This window comes from Miniopterus natalensis, chromosome 1 (genome assembly GCF_054644295.1).
Source record: "Miniopterus natalensis isolate mMinNat1 chromosome 1, mMinNat1.hap1, whole genome shotgun sequence".
Taxonomy (NCBI): domain Eukaryota; kingdom Metazoa; phylum Chordata; class Mammalia; order Chiroptera; family Miniopteridae; genus Miniopterus; species Miniopterus natalensis.
Genome location: NC_142081.1, coordinates 125,544,732 through 125,568,854, shown reverse-complemented (window position 1 = coordinate 125,568,854; position 24,123 = coordinate 125,544,732). Strand labels below are relative to the sequence as shown.

At 40.1% G+C, this 24,123-nt stretch overlaps 1 protein-coding gene across 1 annotated transcript; it reads left to right on the top strand.

The window, feature by feature from the left end:
- On the top strand, window positions 1-23,723 carry LOC148094383 (uncharacterized). The gene is made up of 6 exons (XM_087823107.1): window positions 1-73; window positions 5,998-6,157; window positions 9,689-9,872; window positions 21,909-22,114; window positions 23,307-23,480; window positions 23,658-23,723. The coding sequence occupies exons 2-6, from the start codon at window positions 6,131-6,133 to the stop codon at window positions 23,721-23,723; spliced, it is 657 nt and encodes a 218-aa protein (XP_087679233.1). The 5' UTR covers window positions 1-73; window positions 5,998-6,130.
- The last annotated feature ends 400 nt before the right edge of the window (window positions 23,724-24,123 follow it).

The window sequence follows — 24,123 nt, the reverse complement described above, 5'->3', positions numbered from 1 at the left end:
AGAAGAAGCCCAGGCGAAGGCTGATAAAATTAAGCTGGCATTGGAAAAACTGAAAGAGGCCAAGGTCAAGAAGGTAAACTATGGATCACTTTTGCATGGGGAAGTTAAATTAATGAGATTTTATATACTTGTTTATTAAAAATACAATGTCAAGTGGTACTTTCCAAATAATTGTAATTTTTTCAATTTAAGGACAAAGATAAATTATACAGGTATTCTTTCTATGACATCAGTTAGCTCATTTATGTTAGTATACGGCTGGAAGTTTTCCAGTCTCTATACCCAGGGTTCCCTCACACCCAAGGAGCCCTCTCTGGTTCTGCTTAGCTGTTAGCTAATAGCAGGTGGCACCACCTTCTGGGCCTGCCTTAGTGGGTGAGAGCTCAGCTTCTGTTGGCCTTGCATCCATCTCAGCATTTCTGTGACCGCTTGTGTGCATTTTTCATATTCCCTGAGGCAGCCTTCGGCCTCACTGCCTGCCCTGGACGTCCAACTTACCTCCCAGTGTACCAAAGGTTGATCTGCTAGTGCTCTGGTTTCAAAGTTGCATAGGTTTGAGAGATCTGCCCCTAACTTATTTTCCCAATAAGCCTATAGTTTTACTGTGCATTTTCTGTAGAACATAGGTTTTTCAGGAGTAGATACGTTGTATTATAACAGAAACACCTATGTTTAACTTTAGTAGAAAGGTATACCTAATTAAAGTTAATAATAGTTAATTAATAAATAAAGAAAAAAATGAAATACTCTTTGTCTTATTTCAACTCTTGGAGCATATCCATCGCTGAGACTCCTTAAGAGCTTTTCACATATAGTTGGGTGAATCATTCTTTTCATCAAGGGCCCTTGACTTTATGTTCATGGCCCTTTGAATAAAGGCATTCAATACATGTTGATCGATATTCAATTAATATTCCATGACTCTCCCTGGATCCAGACTTTTTTTAAAATTTATTGATTTTTAGAGAGAGAGAAAAAAAACCACACATCAATTTGTTGTTCTGCTTACTCACCCATTTATTAGTTGATTCTTGTATGTGACCCAACCTGTGATCAAACCAGCAACCTTGGTGTGTGAGAACGACAACACTCTCACTGAATGAGCTACACAATCAGAACGGGACCCAGACCTTCAAGTTTTCTCTTTGAGTCTCCAGATCACCCGGTTGCATGCATCCTGTGACGCCCGGTTCAGTCCAGCTCTCCTCAGCCTGGGCCCTCAGTGCTGCCTGAGCTGTACCGTCCAGTCACTCTCCCACTAACCTCGGAAACTCTTTCTACCTTGTCCTCTCTTAAAACCTCCAGGACCCCTCTCCCTCTCCACACCCACTCAGCTAATGGTGTTGCTGCCTGTTGCACTTGCCTGCCTGCCTGCCTGCCTGCACCTGTGACACAGAGTCCATAGTTTCTTAGAAACTGTCATGTTTCTAGGACCAGCCTCTCCTCGTGTGCTCCAGTTCCCATCCTCGCTTCTTGTCCCTCTGATCAAAGCCTCAAGTGGCACTCAGCTCACACAGTAAAGCACACACTCTCACGATGGCCTGAAGCCCCTCTGTGACCTGGCTGCCCTCTGCCTCGCACCACTCCCTCACTCACCCCCTTCTTACTAGCTGGTCTCAGGGCTGCTCCTTAAATGGTCTAGGCACACCCTTGCCCTGCCGCCTGGAAAGCTCTCCCCCAGATTCCAGGGGGTCCTCTCTGTCCCTCTTCTAGGTCTGGTCACTTGCCCAGGGAGGCCTTTCCTATCAGACATCATACACACCCCAGTAACTCCCTGCCCTTCCCAACTTCCTTCTTCTCCTCAGTGCTTGTTACCTTCCAGCACAGTCTACCTTATTCATTTGTCGTATTTACTGCCTACATCTGCTCCTTACCCCCACAGAGGCTCCTCCAGAGATTGTGTGTGTTCTTCACTGATGCATCCCCATCTCGCAGAGCAGGTGCTAGGGAGATAGAGAGGTGAACAAATCAGGTGAGGTCCCTGCTTGTGCAAAGATAAATTCTAGCAGGAGAAAGAAGTGCCCAAAAGAAAGTAAAGCAGGAAGGAGTGATAGGCCCAATCAAACCTCTGGTTGTTTATAAAATGAGGGCCAGGTTAGATATATTTTCAAGAGGGGAAATGAAAAGAGAAGTTGCTTCTTACATGAAAAGGTAGAGCAACTAACACAGTCAGTGTGTTTGCTTCAGCTGGAGGTTAAGAGAACAGGGAGGAGAGAGCAGCTGCTTCCCGCTGTGTATCAGAATCCGAGAGAACAGGGCCATAATTTACTGGAGGTGAAAAGTAACAGTAACACCAGTCACAGCCTGTCCTGATACAACAAGAAGATGTAAAGCAGAAAAACCATCCTGATCAGTGGGAAAGGAAAATTAAAAGGCCAGCTTGTATATTTGTGCTGATTTCAGACACTCCAAATGTGTGTCTTAAAACAAAAGTCTGTGTGTGGCACAGAACGTTAAGAAAATAACTCACATACTCATACATCAATAAAATGACTAGTATGTGCCCACACATCATCTACACCGGGCTTTTCTCAAGATTATGGAAAACAAGTTATCTCAAGTACTTTGCCATCCAGTGTTCCTGAAATGTACATATCTTGTAGGACAAAGCTTTGGGAACTGGGAACACAATCAGACCCACTTGTTAATTTTGTATCTTTGTTTGTTTTAAAGCTCCTGTAACCCAGGAGAACAACTCCATTTGTAAATTTTATTATAAAAGAAGGAAATATTGCAAATGACTCAGACCTGGGTTATTCTTTCATTTAACAGCTTGCAGAAGAACAAAAAGACTTTCTAAAAACTATAAAATCTGTACTGGAATGCAGCAATTTTCAACCCTTTTCGTCTCCTGGCAAACATAAACGAATTTCTAAACTTCTGGGGCACACCAAAAATACATTTTTTTGTCCATCTGACAAAGAAATATAGGTATAACTTTGATTTGTTCACACCAGATGGCTACTGTTGTTTGTGTTGGCTGTTGTCATTTTTTAATTTGACAGCCTAAGGGAAAAGAGGTCAGTGCCCCTGACTAAATAGCCAGGTAGTGCATGTTTTAAAATTCCTGCAGGTCACCAGTTGAAAATCGCTACTGTAATGAATTAGAAAAGGCAAGCTTTTCATTCTTGAACCATTTTACCCTATATCACATAGTGTAGATATGAAAAGTGCTTAGTTGACTAAATCACATAACTGCGATTTAGGGCTGTTGTGTGTTGGTGTAGATACTCTTCAGTTTGCAAATGAGATGGAAGGTGTGAAAAATAATAAATATGATTCCTTCTTGCTAAAATCACTAGCCTTCTCTTATTTTTTTCATTTTCTAAGTTTTATAATTGTGGACATTTATAACTACATGTGGATTAAATTTAGTTTGCAATTTCTGCAAAAAAACTTTTCATCATTGTCAAATTATGTGGTTTATTTTTTTCTATATACATATATATAGAAAAATAGAAGAAAACACCAACATGCCTTATTTTCTCAAGATCTCCTAAGTAAGAATGAAATGTGGTCAAGCATCATTAATTTTTCCACCAGGAAGATTAAGTCTTCTAAATCCTATCATTGGCAGTGAGCTGCAAGAACTTTTAAAACATGCCATACCTGACTATTTAGTTAGGGGCATTGACATTTTCCCTCTTATATTGTCAAATTAAAAAATGACAACAGCCATTCGTTGTGAATTAATCAAAATTATACCTTTTTTGTTTTTTGTCAGATCAGCAAAAAAAATTTTTTTTTGATGTACTGCAGAATTTTAGAAATTCATTTATGTGTGCCATGAGATGAAAAAAGTTGAAAATCGCTGCTTTATAGCAATAATTCTCAGCAGAGAGAAAATAAATCATAGTATAGACTTCTCTTTGAAGAATATCTGTTTTTCCATGCAACCCTCCAGGCCTCATTTTTCAGGTCAAGTGAATGTGTCTTTGGCACTGGCCCTATCATTTTAAATGCATCTAAAGACAAACTTGAAAAGAAGCAACTACCCAACCAGAGGTTTCTGGGCTGTAGGTTGGAAAGAAGTATTCTTAGGTAAGCTTGGATTTGAATCATCCCAGGAGCCAGAATTGCACTTTTCCTGCCCTGATGGCTACAGTTTGACTCCTGGAAAGACAAGGCACTACATGAAGCTTCAACTTGTGGTCCTTGCCGTGCTCTAACCCAGAATTTATGACCACTCACACCCTTGTTTGCTATCAGTAACTCTGCATAACACTCCAGGGGAACTGCACCTTCTCGGTTGACAACTTGATGTTCTAAAGATCAGATTAGGTGGAAGTGGGACAGGAGGGTAGTTCCTCAACTTGCTCAGAATCTAACCGAAAGTTTTGGGGAGGAAGAAATGTTACCAATTGTATGGCCTCTCTCTCCAGTCCATCTAATCACTTTTTAAAATAATGATAAGTCTCCTTTGTGAATTACCATGACCAACCCTACACAAACTGAATAGGCAGAACTTATCTTGAGCTGTTTCCCTTTTTAAGTTAGAATAGAAATGTAAGCAAGAAGATCAGACCTAGCCAGTTTAGCTCAATGGTTAGAGCATCAGTCTGTGGACTGAAGAGTCCCAGGTTTGATTCTGGCCAAGGGCATGTATCTCGGTTTCAGACTCCATCCCTGGCCCAGGTCAGGGCTCATGTGAGAGGCAACCAGTTGATGTGTCTCTCACGTCAATGTTTCTCTCTCTCTGTTTCTCCCCCACCCCCCTCCTTCCCTTCCACTCTCTCTGAAAAGCAATGGAAAAAATATGTCAGGTGAGGATTTAAAAAAAAAAAAAGAGTACCAGATAGTTCTGGTTTATGATGTTGTTTCCAGGATTTCTCTACTGGGTGTGTGTAGAGTAGCTGCAGGCACCGCAGGTTGGAGGTCAGACAGTGATTGTCTGGAAGGAGGAAGGTAGCACCTTTTTCACCCATTCCACTCAAAGATAGGCCCTAACTTGATTGACTCTGACTAGACTAATTCCCACTTCATTAGGTAAGATCAGTTTAGTAGGCACCTTTCCACTCTTCCTTTTGAAGACTGTACATATACCACCATTATGACCTGTAACACTCATAAATAATAAACTACTGTAATTAAAAATACACTGCAAATACACACATGTCAAAGACAAACCCTGGCTGCATTACTTCATGAATTTTGTTGTATTGCATCAGAATCATGGTCTCTCTTGAGGATCAGAAATGGAATAACTTTTATGAGTTGTCTGGGAAAAGCCAGAGAAATCCTATGTCCTTATTGGAGATGAGTAAATGCTGCTCCCACCAAACCCTCCAGGTCTGGAGTGAGGTAACTACCAATTTGACTGTGAACTCAGTGCAGTAGAATTTTTACATACAGAATGAAAAGTCAATTAGATCATTAATTTGCCTGTATGTCTCCTTAATAGCTTCTTTCTCGGTCTACTTTATTTCACTTAATCCACCTCTGATCCCAACCGTGTTCTGCTGAGATACAGCCTGGTTCTCAGGCTCCTCAGAGATGCCATGTCACTGTGCAGTCCCACCTTCAAAGAACGGTAGGCTCGCCAGCTTAGTCTTACTTGTCTTAGAGCTCTTGGGTTACAAGAAAAGGGACCCAACTCCAGCCAAACAAAAGAGAATAATTTATTACAAAGATACAGGTGTGGCTTTCAATCAAGAAATGCTCCTGGGCTCCAGGATGAACCTTGAGTAAGTCACAGCCAGGTGTCAGGAGAACAGGAAGCCAGCACTTGTCTTCGGCCCCCCTCACCAGAATGCAGTCTCTGAAGGCAGGGCAAGGACTTTGTTTATTGTACGTTTTTCTATTTTTGTGAGTTGGTTTCTCCACCTCTACATTCCTAACTCCTTAAACAAGTGTTCAGAGTGTGAGTTCAAATGGAGTTCATTCGTGGGACACATGCTCGTGTAAATTAGCAGAAGCAATAGCAACTTTGAAACCTTAAATCTTGTGGCCTTCCTCAGTTGCTGACATTCAGTGGCTGCTCTGTGGCTTTATCCTCAGCTGGTTGTCAAGGTGCAGACGGATGATAACAGGACTAAGTCGCTGATGGTGGATGAGCGGCAGCTGGTCTGAGACATTCTAGACAACCTTTTTGAGAAAACCCATTGTGACTGCAGTGTGGACTGGTGTCTTTATGAAACATACCCAGAACTACAAATTGGTAAGTCCCACCCCCAGCTCCAGGCTGTTCTCCAAATACCTGTGGGTTTGCTTTAATATGGGTTTTGGTCTACTCAGAAGAGTTTGGTTGAAGGCCATTGAGACTTCCCAGACATCCCCTCCCTTCTGTCAGGTTCAGTTCTTTCCTCTTCATTTCTTTGTGGGGAAGAGACTCAGGTGATAGCAGGTGGCCAGACCTTGGGAAATGTAAGCATTATTACTGTCACTTCTCTAGTGGTTCCTAAGGGAAAGAAAGTGGCAGGATGATGCTTCTCACTGCATGCTTAGTAAGCTAAGCAGATTGTGGGGGGCCTGGGTATCTGTCTGCTGATGTCTCTTTAGAGTTTGCTTTTTTAACTATAGTGTAGCCGCCTCACATCACTGTCCATTTCCCCTTTCTGCCTCCCACTTGCTTAATGTCTGATACTTTGTCTACTGAAGAGGCTCTGCCCCAAAGAGCAAAGTACTGTTGATAGAAATTGACTTAGAAAAAAAAAAGAAATACTGTCACTTCTCATTCTTAATACCACTCACAGAACAATTGTCTGCCAGGAGAGCTTGGTGGAATATAGCACTGCCTGTGTTAGAAGCTTTTGGTGAGATTTTTTTCTGGAGGAAATAGCCTACACTGAAAGAACCCCTCGAAGTTTTCTTCAACTCTGAGTCAAACACAAAAATGAAAGCCTTCCTTTATGCTTAGGTCTGGTTCCGATATTCATGTATTGCTTAGAGTTTAAGGAATGATATTTTAGAGTGCTTATCGCATATCTCACAGTTTCATTCACAGTTGTTTTAACCGATTATTCCCTAATATTGCTGGTAGGTGCATAAAATGGTGCAGCTGCTTGGAACAGCTTGGCAATTCCTCAGTAAGTTAAACATAATTACCATATGACCTATCAACTCTACTCAATAGTTATATTTCCAAAAGAATTGAAAATGAGTGTTCAAACAAAACTTATACACAAATATTCATAGCAGCAATATTCAACAGCCAAAAGAATGACTGGATAAACAGAAGGTGAGGTATCCATGCAGTGGCATATTATCAGTCATGAAAAAGATGAAGTACCAATATACGCTGCAACATGGAGGAACCTTAAAAAGATTATGCTGAGAGAAAGAAGCCAGACACGAGGGCTACATATTATATGATTCCATTTATATGAACTGTCCGGACAATGCAGATCCACAGAGACAGAAGCAGACCAGCGGCTGCCCAGGCCTCGGGGAGGGAGAAGCGGCTGCTTAACACACGGGGCTCTTGTTGGGGTGATAAAAATGTTCTGGAACTGGGAAGGTGGTTGCACCACATCGTGAATGCACTAAATGCCACGGAATCGTATACTTTAAAATGGTAAAAATGGTAAATTTTATGTTATGTGTATTTTACCAGAATTTTAAAAAGTAAACACAAATCCTAATTGTTGACAAATTTGCCTTATTTTTATAAATTGGACAGTCATTTACTAATGACTGTTTTACCCCTTAAGGAGTCACATAAATTTTATTTTTCTTGTAAGGTGTTCTTTCTGTCATCAAAACTGTTAGACTTTCTTCTTCCTGGACTTTTAACTCCTTCCTTTGAGGGCAGAGTGTGTATTTTGTTTCCTACATAGAAGGTTCTTAATAGGAGTTTTCTAAGTGGAATGATGTCCATCAGTTGAAGAGAGACAAAAATGTGTTAGGGCAGAAAAGTGATGAGAAACTGAGAATGTGAAGCATTATTCACAGGCTTCTGTCTCCTTCACCTGCCAGTCCTTTAACTCATTTCTCGCAGGAGATTTAATTTTTCTTTACCAGGTACAAAGTCCTCTGGTTTTGCTTTTGCTTTTTTTTTTCTTCAAGGAAATTTCTTTGGTGAGAAATGGGACAGAAGAAAGGATTTTGGGAAAGCAGAAATTAGGAGAAAGGGGGATGAGATCAGAAAGTGTGGGTTATAGGCTCTGAAGTTAGTAGTGACGATTAAGACCCAAAAAACTATCTGAGAATTTGAAAATTCTACAATATAAAAAGTCAAATTAGCTTAAGGTAATGACCAGAAATGTAGCACCATTATTTTTCCACAATTATAAGAAAATAATCTGTGAAGCACTGGCCAGCATGACTCAGTTGGTTGAGTGTCATCCTAGGGGAAGGTCTCCAGTTCGATTCCCAGTCAGGGCACACACCCAGGTTGCGGGTTTGATCCCTGGTCAGGGCGTGTGTGGGAGGCGACCATTGTTTCTCTCTCTCTCTCTCTCACTCTCACTCTAAAATCAATAAAAACATGTTTTTTTTAAAAAGAAAAGCAAAAAAATGTATAAATTAAAATAAAAAGAAAATCTTTGGAAAGCTACTTTAAAACTCTACTCTAATTTTTACAATAAATTAGTAGGTATTTGGTTTCTGACATATAAAATTAGACTTTACAACAAATATTTTAATATCTACATATGTTACATTTAAGAAACTAAAGAAGTATATAAAATCAAAACATCATTACTAAATAGCATATTTCTTACATCATCAGTATATACCAGGTTTTGAGATATAATGTTAAAAATATACTTGTATTTTCTCTCTCTCATAAATTTTTTTTGTACCTTAATATTTTAGCCTAAGTAAATAGAATGCATTCAAAACATGCTATGACACCCAGTCACTTTAGACTGTTTAGGAACAATCTAAAATAGGGGATTACCTGGGTTTTGTTAATAAAAGGAAGACTTAGGAGACTGTTACTGTGTCATTATGTGAACCATAAAACCACACTATTACAGCTAAATACTTCCTATACATTTAATTTCCTTAGCTATATGAAGAAAATGATGTTTTAGTTTTATTTTATTTCTTAATCTGACAACATTTATATGTAGAAAATATTATAAATATGAAGCATTCACATAATGTTAAGTCATTTCCATACCTTTTTAAAAAAAACATTTCTAAAAAGGAATAAATAGCATGTCCCATTATTTGGCTAGTTTATTTATCAGGAAAAGTTTTCAAATGTATCATGAATGTTTTGCCTTTACGTTGATTCAATGATTGATAAGTGCACCTCGAAATATGGTTGTTATTTCATGATAACTTAGCACACCAGAAAGATTAGCTGAGGTCATGAAAGGCCTACCAGGCTTAGAGACTGAGGGCAAGTAAAGGAAACAAACTTGTGAGTTGACAGTTTAGTTGCACATGCAAACAATCCAAGAGTTCCCAAGGGGCAAACAAAGACCTTTAGTGTAATGCAGATAAATAAAATAATGAATTTGTAGGAAATACAATTTGCAGGAAATATTTTATTTTATAAATGCATGTTGTAGAATAAAACACTTGAAATGTAATGTAAGACTTTGTTTAGCTACTAAACGAAAGCAATGGGGGAACATAAAAAAATCAAAATGACATTGCAGGATGTTTTTCTTTCGTATTTAAAAGCCGTTGAGTTTTATTATATTAATGTTATTTTTACTTTAGTTTTGGTCTATTTTAACTTTTCATTATATAAGTGCTCAACTCACTTTGAGTTTTATCTATTTTATCCTTGAAGCGTTTCTACAAGAAAGCAGCTGCCTTTGTGTTACGGGCAGTTGCTAAACATTCCCCTCAACTAGCTCAGGCCATAGTTGATTGTGGAGCGCTGGCCACGCTGGTGATATGCTTGGAGGATTTTGACCCTGGAGTCAAAGAGGCTGCAGCCTGGGCACATGGATATATTGCAAGACATAATGCAGGTAATGGAGCTTATTTTAAAAAGGATTACTAAAGTTTATATCTAGTATTAGATAAATCTGGCTTTGTGTAGTAAAGCATAGGTGAGGTTTTGATGATGTTTTTATACATTATGGAAGATAAGCTTTGAATGGTGCTCAAGTTGTTTGGATTGCAAATTCATTAAAAAAATCTGCACATTCCAGCCTTTATCTTAGCGGAAGAGAAATTTGTAGATGGAAAGAGAAAGGGTGGGAGGGGGCGAGGCTGGAGCGAATGAGATATTAATTCTCAAAGACCTTGGTAAATTGGTTCAGTTAAGAAACTATTTTAGCTTGTCACCCCTCAGGGTACATTGAGTCTTCAGTTTCACTCCCAACATAGGGTATTATTCCGAATCAGCCAGGGGTCGTATCATGTAAGTGAGTAACATTAAAAAGATATGGACATAACTTTCTAGAACATGCTTGTATTCAGCCCATATTGGGCAGGAAGGAGACAGAGAAGGGTCACCTCTCACAGACGGACAGCTCAGGGCCTGGCCCTCTCGCGGGAAGGCTGTGCTGACACCTGATCAGGAAAATACAGAGGGAACAAACTCGCCCACCTCTTTACAGAAGTCGATAAATAATATAAACAAGTAACACTAGAAGAATATGCAGTTTAACACACATGTAAAAATGATCAACTTTGCTAGTAATCAAGAACTGCGTATGAAAACATCAGTGCAAATAGCTTTTCCCACCTATGGTTCCCTGGGGGTAAAAAAGAATGAAGCAGGAGCACAGCCAAGTGGGTGAGAGCGCTGTGGCACTGGGCAGGGCCCGAGTGCGAGCCCAGGTCCTACCGCTTAGCTGCCGTGCGACACTGGATGTGGCTTTTAAGCTTTCTGAACCTTTACTTCCTTATCTGCAAAAAGAGGGCAACTGCTTTAGAGCTATTCAGAGACTTGTTGTGAGGATGGTAGACATGGGAAGCACTGAGACCAGCGCTTGGCGCACGCTCAATATTCCGTAAATGAAAGGAAGTGGTATTAATACCGGAGGGTGGACAGGACTCGATAGTGTTTATGCCCATGGGTGGAGGCGCCACAAATTGTCTAAACTTGTGGGGAAGTGTTTGGTAAAACTAAGTCACAAAAGAGCTTATGGTTACTCTAATGATCAACTTTGCTAGTAATTCACCCTAAGGAAAGAATTCCACAGAAAGAAAAGCGATATTCATGCAAATGTTATTGTAGCATTATTTGTAGTATCAAAAAAAAAAACCCTCAAATGTTTGGCAGAAATTTAAAAAGCAATTGTGAATACTACATGGTAACATGGAAAAGTGATTATAATGTAAGAAAGGACAAAACTGTATATTAAATTTATAATAATATAAAAGTAAGTTTTTTATGTGGACATAAATTACAGAGATATACATGTTTGTGTTACTACTAGGGTGATAGAATTAAGGATATTTTTCTTCATTTTCCAGATTTTCAATGTTTATGTATGTATAAAATCATAGCTACCATTTACTGAGTAATTACTATGTCCCTGGCTCTGTACAGTGTGCTTCAGATACATTGCCTCATTTTGATTTTGCTGCCTTGAGGGTAGGTATTACCCTCCTTATTAAACAGAGGAAGAAAGTGGAACTTAGAGAGGATTCCTGAAATTATGTTAAAGGTGGAACTGGAATTAGAGTCTAAATCTGTCTGAATCTAAAGCCCATGTTAGCCTTGTGCCATATGGCCTCACTAAATACTTCCTGAAAGAGTTTTGAAGAAGAAATTCAAAACAGAAACAGTAAGAAGTTCTCCCATGGTTATGTTTAATTTGGTTCTTAAAGTGATAACACTATTAGAGACAAAAAAGAAAATAAATGATATAAAAGTAAATTGAGAAAGAACACTATTGTCATGCTTAGAATGATGCAGAATTAGTATATTAAATTGTTTCTTTAATATCTGGATTTTGGTTTTCCAGATAGGTTGACCTTAGGACTATTGCTTAATATATGTTGGTTGAGAAAACTAAGGTAGTGTTTTAAACCAGAAGCTGGTTGTTATGGGGAAACTACATGAATATATTTAATAATATATTTTTTTAATATCAGAGGACTTAATAGCAAACATATTATAACACGAGTATTTCAAAGGGTAGTGCAAAGAGCTTTGAGGGACAACTGTACAGATACATTCTCAGGCCGGTACTGATAGATAACCTTTCCATACTTCCCTTTTGTTGAGTTTGAGGCTGAGTTCATAAGTAGGGTCTATAGTCCCTAAGTAGGGTTTGTCTTAGGGATTCCATTCTAATTTTTGCTATAATCTGGCTCCCACATGGAAGTCCCCCTGTAATTTCAATATTTCATGGTACTTAAAGGCCTGGGCCCCAGAAGCTCCCAGAGGAGCTTTACTGCAAATAATTCTCTGAAGGAAAGGGAATTGTTAAGTAGAAAGCAATAAAAGAAGTCACTATTCACATCCTGAATATCAATGAAAATAGAGGATTTACCTCCAAATAACCTGATTTCTTTCTTGACAATTTCCTAAAAATGGAATATATTGAGATTAAGGGGAGGACAGTCATTCAGTGTTTACTTCTTAGTATCACATTGTTTTCGGGTAGTTTTTATCTCGTGCTCTGCCACCAGTCAACGTAAAACGTATAAATACGTTTCCCGCATACAATGTGGTATTAGTGGTGAAATGTTTGATTAGACTGATGAAGAAATATAAACCTTAAACAGAGATGCAAAAGCAATAACGTGTATCTTTAAGGGCACTAGAAGGAAAAGATTTTGTGTATAGGAAATAAAAATAAAGTAAGCACACAATTAGTAGAGGAGAGAAACCAATGGGCATTAGCTGACTTTTCCTTATTTAAAAAATACCGTTTCTAAAGGTTACTTCCATGTATAGATTTTAAAGCTTTTTATAGATAACCGAAGGGAACTGGGGGTTTAGGCTTGTGTGTGTGTTTTTTAATTCTGTACAAATTGTATCATTAAAATTTCTATGATTGAACCACCAGTTGTTGAATACACTCATAAAAGTATCTCTTACTTTGAGGATGTTATTTCATTTTGTGCTGCTCCTTAAAAAGGCTGAGGTAGAATTCTTCTCATATTGGTTGTCTCTCTCCTTCCTTCTCGCCACACTTTCCCACTCTGCAGAATGATCCTGATCCGTGTAAACGCTCTCACTGTTTCTAAAGATCAGTCTTGCTTTGGAGATCCAAGCAGCAAGGCGAGGACCCTAGTGGGCTGGAAGTGTGAGGGGGAGGCAGAGGAGCCAGGGACTGTGGAGCCACAGGCTTCCCCTGGGAGGGCCCCCTCCCCGCCCCGGGCAGCCTGCTCGCCTCGCCCGCCTGCAGGACAGTCCCGTGGAGGCCCAGCGCTTCCAGGGAACCGTGTCAGGAGTGGCAGCCGCCGGAGGACTTGGTGACAGGAGGGCAGTAGTCTGGCTGCAAGTGCCAGGAAGGAGGAGCCATGTAAGTGGTTTTTGCAGGAACAGTCTTCCACGTTTGGGCTCAGAAATAAGTTTTAGGTGCTTGTTTTGGGAGCATTAGCTGAACATGCTGTCCCTGGTGAACTTGGCCTCTTATAAGTGTTGGCTGTTCTCAAGCCTGGCAACAGGAATGCGTGTGATTAGGTGTTCTAAAGCATTTCAGTTACCGAGGTAATTGTCATCTTAGATGAGGAAACTGAAGTAGAGAGGTTAAAGGGTTTATTCTGGTCAGACAGCAGTTTATGGTGGAGCCGCCTGGCAGTTACTGGAAACCCTTCAGAGCGCCTTGGTCTTCACGGTGAGGAAGGACCGTGTCCGAGCTCATCGCCCCTCCTGCCGCCTCCTCCCTCTGTTTGAAGGCCACGCCCGGTGCCTCTGCTCTCAGCCCTGTGGCTGGTTTCCACGTGTGACTGTTCTTCCTCCCACAGACCCGACTGATGTCCTTAGGACCTAAATCAAGTGAGGCGTTTCCGTTCAGCTCAGGAGCAGTTAGGAGGGGAGACTGCAGCTGCCAAAGCTGAGCAGCGCTTCCAGGAAATGGCTGGTTTGGATGCTACGGACACTTACTAGAGTGTATCCAGGTTACTAAGTCAATAATGTAAGGAAAGAATCCAGACGGAGCTGGCCAGCCTGATTCCTTTCTCTCTTATACAGAATGGTGAAATGATTAAAGGGGAAAACAATTTTAAAATTCAGATTTTTTGCAAGCATTGTATTCTTATCATCCACTCATACCACCTATATGTGAATACCAGTATCCTAAATTGTATGGAACGGACTTAGGAAGCAGTAATTAAAAATCCACATTACAAACAAATACCTGAGTTAACTGGGGCCTTTGTAGTGTATGTCTTAGAGTAAGTGAGGGTGGACAGGAGAAGGGGACAAGAGCCTGGTAATTAAAAACTATTTTAAAAGCCCTACAGACAACTATCTTCACAGATGCCTATAGATAATGTTAATTTATGTACCATCCTTTTCTTTTTATAACATTTTGTTTTTATCATGGAGGGTTTGAGAAACACACAAGTATAGATGAGGAAGGCCAATAAGCCAGAACAAGTGCAAGAAGGAAACTGAGACAGATAACTGAACAAACTGACAGAGCAATTTACAGCAGACACAGAAGGTCACCTCCCTAGAAATAACATCTAGGCCTCAGTTTTATTTCAGCTCCAGACCCAGGAAAGCAGCAAGAGCCAAGTAGGTGACCCCAAGACCAGCTGTGATGACTGACAACCCCCTGCCATGACACTGACCAATCGGTGGAGACCACGGCTCTGGAGGAGCACACCTAGAAAACGGATTCATACTCTGCTGAAACCCTCCCCTGAGACCTCCCTAAAATTCAAGAAAGAGATAAAGCCTCAAGACAAAGCACCCAGTGCCTGCTCTCCCTCTGGGGAGCAGCCCCCGCCATTCCCTTTTCTCTCTTTTTCCCCTAGTTCTTCCCCCATGGGCACAAATCTCCTAAACTCTAAAGGACCCCACAAAGCTTGAAACCAGGACAGCAATGAGCAGCAGCTCCTCCCAGGCTAACCCCTGAACCTGACCCCAAGGCCCCCTTTCTCTGACTTCCCAGAGATCCAGGGCAGCCCAGCCTGGGCTCTCCTGTTGCTTCTTCTCTGCTAAGCCCTTTCTTATTTTACTGTCCCCAGCTTTAATAAATGTTCCCTCACAGTCACTGGACTTGTGTTGTGAAATTTTTCCTGCACAAAGTCAAGAACCCACACACCGCAGGCCAGCCCTAGGCAGACCCGCTCAGAGCCAGGTCCCCTTTCTGGTAACAGCAGCAATAAACAGAAATAGTATCTCCTGCTGGCCCTAGGCGAATCCACCAAGGGCCTGGTCCCTTTTCCAGTAACATAGAGGCAAGTGATGTTTACGAGATTATATATATTTTACCTATTTTGACCCTAATTTTTATTATCACAAATACTAGGTGTTGGTGAAAAAAGAGTGAAAATAAATGTCTTGTCAATGTAAGAAATGGTTTAACTTTTAGAGAATTTTTATGAGTTTATTTGAGCCAAAATGACAATTGCCAGGAAGCAAAATCTCAAGAGACTGAGAAAATGTTCCAGGGAATGGTAGTTTTGCACCTTATTTTATACATTACAATCAAAGGAGGAGGCATAAGGGGGTTCCATGAACTCCACTGGTGATAGATGAAGAAGGCAGGAGAAAGCAAAGGGGTGGGATATCTGGGATTGGATGAAAAGTAAAACGAGTAGACACATACTTCTTTTCCATTTGTGGGTATCGGATAGTTAACAGTTAACAATAACAGTGAGGGCTTTTGTGGTCTCTGCTCTGGTGCATCCAGGGGCCCAGAAGAAGGGGAATGACACTGACATTCCAAAGGTATGTTATGTAGATGCACAAAGACAATAGACAGGCTCAGTTAAGGTAAAGATTGACCTTTGTCAGAGAAGATACCAGCCTAGGACAAGACTACCCACCAGGACTCACTTTTAGTTAGAAAGCTTTAATTTCAGATCATCCTATGTGGTTACTTTAGGTCTCTGAGTTTTAAGGCCGCCGCGCAGGCCTCCCGAGCTGTCAGGTTTGGTATGTGGCCCCTTTTTATCCACAGTTTCTTCTGTGTTCTTTGGACATAGAAGCCAAATGTATTAAACAAAATTACATTTTAATTACAACTTTACTCACCAGTTACCTAATGTGTTAGTCATTTTTAGGGTTATTTTGTATGCTAGTAAAAATGTGTTGTAAATTCTCCTGTATTTTTATTTATTGTGATTTTTAAAGTTATGAACTCTTGGTTAATAAAATCTGAGTGATTTTTTAAATTTTTTTTTTTTTTTTTAATTCAGGATATGGGACAATAAAATATAATTCTATAATCTCAGATCCCTAAGTCACTGAGACCTATAACTTTATATATAAGGCTAGCAGTTTCTTTATCACCATCATCATTATAATCACCAAAAAAGCATCTGAGACACTTAACCCTCTACCCCACACAATACTTCCTCTACCTGAGGGCACCTAACATTCTTATAGTCTGAGGCTTTGTTTCCTGTTTAGTGCAAATACCTATGCAAGAAACATCACCAAATGTGTGTGCTGAGTGCATAAAGAGAAGGGTGTTTGTATCCTAGTGATTTCATACATTAGATTAGGACAAAATTGTTTCTCGAACTAGGTTTATTTTCCAGTCACTAGTGTATAAATCCTCCTAAGATCTTTTAGATATTGAGGGAAAACGTACTTTGAGTTTTATTTACATTTTACTTACATTTGAATTTCTAGAACTACATTAGGCATAGTGTACTTGACTGAAATTTGAAAGTGCTTCTGTTGGTGGCAGAATTGTTAGACCTGTGGGGTCAGAGCAGATGTGGGTTCAGCAACCTCGGTACTTGAACTCTGGCTAGGAAAGAATTCAGAGCCAAGACTCAAACTATAAGAGAACATTTATTTGGAAAATCACAGAGATAGAAAAAGTAATTTGTAGATGAAATGGGCTGAGGAAATAAGTTATAGAGACAAAGGAAGGGCCCTTGAGCTTAGAAGTGAGGAAGGTAAAAGTGATGTGCCTGGGGTAGGGACTGGGAGGGGAAGGAGGAGGGAAAGGCGCTGGTGTGCTCCTGGGAGGGAGAGTGCACTGGGTCCTCTGTCCTAAAGGCTTTAAGGGTGGAGATTTTAGGGGAGTTCCTAGGGGCAAACTCAGTAGACTATTCAGCAGCTTTCTAAGTGTCCTTTCAGGGTCTTGGTCTTCCTTCCCTTCTACTCTCTCTCAAAATCAATGGAAAAAATATCCTCAGGTGAGGATTAACAAACAAAAAAAAGAATGTGAAATATCTCATTAAAATTTTAAAATATTAATTACATGTTGAAATTATAATATTTTGTATATATTATGTTAAATTATGTATATTATTAAAATTAATTTCACCTATTTATTTTTACTTCTTAAATGTGGCCACTGGAAAATTTTAAATTACATATGTGGTTTGCGTTCCTATTGGACAGCACTGAGTTAGAATTACTGTGGTCTTATGTGCATATATACACAAGCCAGGGACATGGACAATGGTGGGGGGAAGGACTGGGGAGGGGGAAGGAACGGGGTAGAACGGGTCATTGCGGAGAAAAAGGGACATCTGTAATATTTTAAACAATAATAATAAAAAAAAAGATGAAAGAGAAAGAAAAGAAAAAAGAGAAGAAGAAAGAAAGAGAGAGAGAGAGAGAGAGAGAGAGAGAGAGAGAGAGAGAAAGAAAGAAAGAAAGAGAAAGAAAGAAAGAAAGAAAGAAAGAAAGAAAGAAAGAAAGAAAGAAAGAAAGGAAGGAAGGAAGAAAGGAAGGAAGGAAGGAAGGAAGGAAGGAAGGAAGGAAGGAAGGAAGGAAGGAAGGAAAGAAGGAAGGAAGGGAAAGAAAGAGAAAGAAAGAAAGAAAGAAAGAAAGAAAGAAAGAAAGAAAGAAAGAAAGAAAGAAAGAAAGGAAAGAAAAAGAAAAGAAAAGAAAAGAAAAAAGAAAAGAAAAGAAAAGAAAAGAAAAGAAAAGAAAAGAAAAGAAAAGAAAAGAAAAGAAAAGAAAGAGAAAAGAAAAGAAAAGAAAAAAGAAAAGAAAAAACTTTCTCACGGGAGAAGTAAGAGAGCTGAGATAAAATAATATATCAAAGGATGCCAACCTCTCAGAAGTTCAACCCAGGGAAAGAAGATGGAAGCAGGGCACATGTTACTGATAAAGACCAAAGGTTAATGTTAATTTTTGTATTGAAAGACAAAAGGAGATAAAAGGACCTGGTTAATTTCATGAAAAATAAAATCCAGTTATTTTTAAACAAGTTTTAGATAGGTTTCTAGGGAGTGTTTATTTCTAATATTAATGGAAATTTTAAACAGAGCAGTATTTGCATGAAAGCACATCAAATACATATATACATATATATAAATATAAGTAGTGTATCATTTTCTAAGATGCAAGTTTTTTTTTAAAGTAATGAAAATCATGTTTCTATAGCTTAATAGTTCCTTGCCTCCCTTAATTCTAAAGGTACTTGACTCTATCCCAGAAACCCAAAGTCACACAGAAAGGACTTGCAGCTTCTGTGTGTCCAGCTCTGTCACTCAGCTTTTCCCTCTCACACTCCCTGCTGAATTTGGCACGCGGTCATTCTTGCAAAAAAGAGGAAAAAAAAAAAATTACTGTGGCTTGTGCTTTGTGGTTATTTGTTAAAAGGCAAATATGGTAGTAATGCCGTGGGCTAAAAAAGTCATACTTGATATTCATCTTTATTAATCAGTGTAACTTAACCACATTTTTAAAAATACGTTTTTATTGATTTTAGACAGGAAGGGAGAGGGAGAGAGAAACATCGATGAGAAAGAAATATCAGCATTGATCGGCTGCCTCCTGCACGCCTCCTGCTGGGGATTGAGCCCAAAACCCAGGCAGGTGCTCTGACCAGGAATGGAACCGGTGACTTTCTGGTGCATGGGTTGATGCGCAACCACTGAGTCACACTGGCTGGACTCAGCCATATTTTTTAACTCACTGTAATATGCAGTAAGTTAAAGAATATGGAACTAAAAATACCATTTGGGGAGAAGTAAATGATGATTCAGCGTCTCAATTGATGTAAGGGCTGAAATGAACTTTATAAGGTAAATGGCCAAACTGCCAGCCTCACACATTGTCGATAGGGGCATATACTTATAATCCCCTTTGGGAACAATATTGCAGTGTGTGGGGAGCCGCTGTGGCCCCAGGCACAGTGCCTGGGAGAGCTGCAGATGTGCTCCCCTGCTCCCAGGGAGATGTGGGTGAGCCGCTGTGGCCCCAGGCACGGAGGAGCTGCCTGGGTGAGGTGCAGATGTGCTCCCCTGCTCCCAGGGAGATGTGGGTGAGCCGCTGTGGCCCCAGGCACGGAGGAGCTGCCTGGGTGAGGTGCAGATGTGCTCCCCTGCTCCCAGGGAGATGTGGGTGAGCTGCTGTGGCCCCAGGCATGGAGGAGCTGCCTGGGTGAGCTGCAGATGTGCTCCCCTGCTCCCTGACCCAGACCTTGAGGCACCAAAGCAATACTAATTTAGCTTGCGGCCATAAATTATAGAAAGGCTAATTAGGAAGCTGGCCCCTGCCTGAAGGGTTAAGGGATAGTTAAGCCACATACCAAGCCAAGGACTCAATCCCCCCAAAAGTTCCCCTTAGAAGCCGAGATAAAGATAGTTACCAAGGCCTGAGGTCCTGCAGGAGGCAGGGTGTTTACTCTGAAAAAGCATTCCTAGGGCCTTGAAGGAATTACTTTGTATCGGGCAAGGGGAAGGAATGCAGGGCGGGGTGCTATTCAGCAAAAACAACAGTGCCTGTATATATTGAGCTGAGAAAATAAACTCGGGGCAGGGGCAGCGGCAGTTAGGAGCTGCATTCCTCCCGATCCCATCTTTTTTGTGTCTGTCTTTTCTCCATCCTCACCCCTTCCTCAGGACCGTTCGACTCTGCCAGCGGGCTCCGGAAGCAGTGCATGTTAGGTTGACCTATATGAAATTACCTATATTCGACTAGTTTTGACTTTAAAAAAACAAACACAGCAGTCTCACGTGGTTTAATCTAAAACTGTCAAGAACCTCAAAACTGCCAACATTCTTCACACACACACGCACACGCACACACACACACACACACACACACCCCGAGGACACTCTGGCAGCCTTGAAAAGGTCCATGTGGCCAGCAAGAAACTGAGCTTCCCAACAATGAGTAAGCTTGGGAGCAGGTTCTCCCCAAGTTGTGCCTTCAAATGACTGCAACCCCAGCTGATAGTGTGAAGGCAGCTTCATGAGAAATTCTGAGCCAAGACCATCTAGCAAGGCTGCTCCTGGATTCCTGACCTGCAGAAAATGTGAGATAACAAGTGATGTTTTAAGTTGCTGAGGTTGGGTCATTTGTTATGTAGCAATGGGTAACTAATACATAATCTTAATGCACAAAGAGGTTCACTATACTGTACTTTATAATGGCAAAAGCCAAAGCCAAACCAAACCAATGTCCTAGAGGATGGAAATCGCTAAGTAAATTTATGGCATATTTACTTGGAATATTATGCAGTTGTTAAAAATTTTGGGCTGGCTTCATTATCAGGAATGTAAGTGGACAGTGGAAGCCCACATATAGCTTCAAGGAACTTCTCGAAAGGAGCCACACTAACAACTGCTGACAAGGGACCACTTTTATAAAAATACCATCCAGTGTCTCATTTCTGTCTCCCTTTTCTGTTTCCTCTTTCCTTTGTGTGTTCTTGTAGAGAATTCCACCAGAGCACCAGGAGCTGTTTACTATCTAGCCTCCTCCATGACCTAAGCTCCTTGAAGTCAGGGACTTATCTAAATTAGGCTGGAGCAAAGTGTGAATGCCAGTGAAGTCTGAATACTAAATATGCATTTTCCATTTAAGTTTTTTTTAAGCCTAATGCAAAATTTTAGGTAAGGTGGCTCAGTTGGTTGGAGTGTTGTCACATACACCAAAGGGTTGCAGGTTCGATTCCCAGTCAAGGTACATACCTACGTTGTGGGTTCCATCCCCAATTGGGGCAAGTACAGGAGGCTATTGATTGATGTTTCTCTCTCACATTGATATTTCTCTCTCTCTCAAATCAATAGAAACATATCCTTGGATGAGGATTTTTTTTAAAAAGTATTTTTATAGCTGTTATTCTTGGACACACAAGTAATCAACATGCATATTCAAAAGATGTTTATTTCTGACAAGTAAAATGGTTAAGATAAATTTATTCCTTTATCTAAACATTAGTATTAATATATATAAAAGTAGGCTGTTTAGTCGTAGATCTCATTTTGAAAGTGTTCTTATATGTGCAAAAATGCACCTTTTTATTTTGTAAAAAGTTTGTTTTAATCTTGATTTTTTTTGGGCGGGGGAGAGGAAGGGAGATGGAGGGAGAGAAAGAAATATCGATGTGAGAGAGAAACATGATCCACCGAGACTGAACCTGAACCCTGGGCATGTGCCCTGACCAGGAATGGAGCCTGTGACCTTTCATGCATGGGTCAGTGCTCAACCAACTGAGCCACACTGGCCAAGGCTTTAAAATGTCTTTTAAAAATACTATAAGATACATGGAATTTAATATTTGACATATTAGCACAAGATTCATGTTAATGTTTACTCATGTAAATAGTACAAAATACTGCCTAATTAGTGTGTCTGACAAATTTTTGGTACTTTTTCTCATTATTGTAAACCATGCATAAAATGCTTGTCTATTGAGAAGTGCAGAATTGTCACAGCTTAAACAACTGACATCTGCTTACTCTCCTAATAAAAAAAATCCATTTCCGCCTAATCTGCCTAAATGTGTTCATGTAAATGGAGGTCCATCTATTGACCTGTATTCTTTTCAGCTCAGGATTGGTCCACATGGTTTATGAAACCAGGAGGGCTGATTTGAAATGCAGATGTCGAGACACTGAAGTACACCCTCCCCTTTTTTCTTTGCTGTATCTGTCAGGGTGAAAAATGGCTCGCACAAGGGTCAGTCCCCCATACTCACTCAATTATTTTCTTGGACCCACAGAACTGTCACAAGCTGTGGTGGATGCGGGAGCAGTTCCTCTTTTAGTACTTTGTATCCAGGAGCCAGAAATTGCTTTGAAAAGGATTGCTGCTTCGGACCTCAGCGATATTTCAAAGCATTCTCCAGAGTTAGCACAGACCGTAGTGGATGCAGGAGCTATTGCTCACTTAGCCCAGATGATTCTGAACCCTGATGCTAAATTGAAGGTATTTAAAAACAAGTTAAAAAACAGACTTCTGCTAATCTAAGAAAATGGAAATGTGTATAGATTAATACATTTTCAAAAATAATTTATATATCATTGAAAACATGTGACTATATTACATATTTGATCTTTTAATATGTGGAAATTATGCTGTAAGGATTAGACAATAAAGACGTGACTGGGAAAAATATGTTCAATGTTAAAAACTAGAAGCATCAGTAATAACATTAATCATTAAAAGAAGGAATCACATGATTGAATTTCAGGGTGGGAAGGCACCTAAAGGTTTTCTAGGTCACCACTATTATATTTAAATTTTTTTTAAATTTTATTTTTGTTTAAAATATTACAGATGTCCCTTTTTCTCCCCAATGACCCGTTCCACCCGTCCCATCCCCCTCCCCACCACTGTCTGTGTCCTTGGGTTGTGCATATATGCATATAAATTCTTTGGTTACTCTCCACCCTCCACCCACCTGCCCTCCTGCATCCCTCTGACATTCGTCAGTCTGATCTATGCTCCCATGTCATTGAATCTATTCTGTTCATCAGTTTATTAAGTTCTTTAGATTCCACGTATAAGCGAGATCTTGTGATGTTTTGTCTTTCTCTGCCTGGCTTATTTCACTTAGCATAATATTCTCCAGGTCCATCCATACTGTCCCAAAGGGTACGAGATCCTTCTTTTTTATAGCTGCGTAGTATTCCATGGTGTAAATGTCCCACAACTTTTATATTTAAATTTCTTATGAAAATTGTCGTATCTATGTTTGTCTTTCCTTTAGCTTTCTACAATCTGATTTTCAGTTAATAGTCACCAGTTATATATTTATATGCTAATAGTTATACCCCATAAGGTTTAAAAATTGTTACTGTTAATTAACTAAGCAATGGAAAATGCTTTGATGTTATCAGTCAGCAGCATGCCAAATATAAGATGTTAGTGCTGCCTGATCTTTCTGTACTATATTACCACATGTATTGTAAATTAACAAGTTAAGCATTACATAATTAAGAAATAGTACTTATCCAAAGGTCATATTCTGTGATCATCTGTGATAGAGATTTAAATAGTCCACAGAAAACCAAGACACTCAATTTGGAAATTAGGGAATTCAAGAAATTGAGTATTTACTGATCTCTGCAGTGGACTCTACGTAATGCTTTGTTTTATTTTGGTTTTTGCTTGACAGCGTCAGGTCCTTTCAGCTCTCAGTCAGATCGCAAAACATTCTGTGGATCTGGCAGAAATGGTGGTTGAAGCAGAGATTTTTCCAGTGGTACTTACCTGCCTGAAGGACAAAGATGAATACGTGAAGAAAAATGCTTCTATTTTAATTAGAGAGATTGCAAAGCATACAACCGAGGTAAAAAAAAAAAAAAAAAAAAGCTTTTTAAGTACAATAATATTAGTCAGTTTTTGTTGTAAAGTAAAACATCAATTGGTATACAAGGCCCAGGTGCTGTGCCACATGATTTGATTAGGTCAGGGTTTGTCATCTGAGCACTATGGACATTTTGGGCTAGATAATTCTGTGTTGTAGGGGGCTGTCCCGCTGTCCTGGACACTGGAGGATGGATATTTAGCAGCACCCATTGCCCGTCAGTAGCATCTCCCACATCGTGACCATCAAGTGTCTCCATATGTTGCCAAACATTTCCCAGGGGCCGAAAGGGCCCCTCATTGCAAACCCCACTGGGTTGTATCAATGGAGTCAGACAGAAATCTGTTTTTAATCATTTCCTGCTTTCCATTTCTAGATCGTGGGGACCCTAGACTTTCCATTCTTGTCATTTAGGTGATCTGGGCGTAGTGAGAGCTGTACAGTTCCAGGTGGGAGAGACCAGCAGGGCCCGGGCCTAGTGTGACTCCTCTAGGAGCTGCCCTTCCGTGGTGGTTCCGCCCTGAGTTCTCAGATGCCAAAGGCATAGAGATGGAGCAGGCCTGGGTGCCTTCTGCAGTTGTATCTTTTTCTGGGTATATTTTGACTGATCAGTTTCATTTCACTA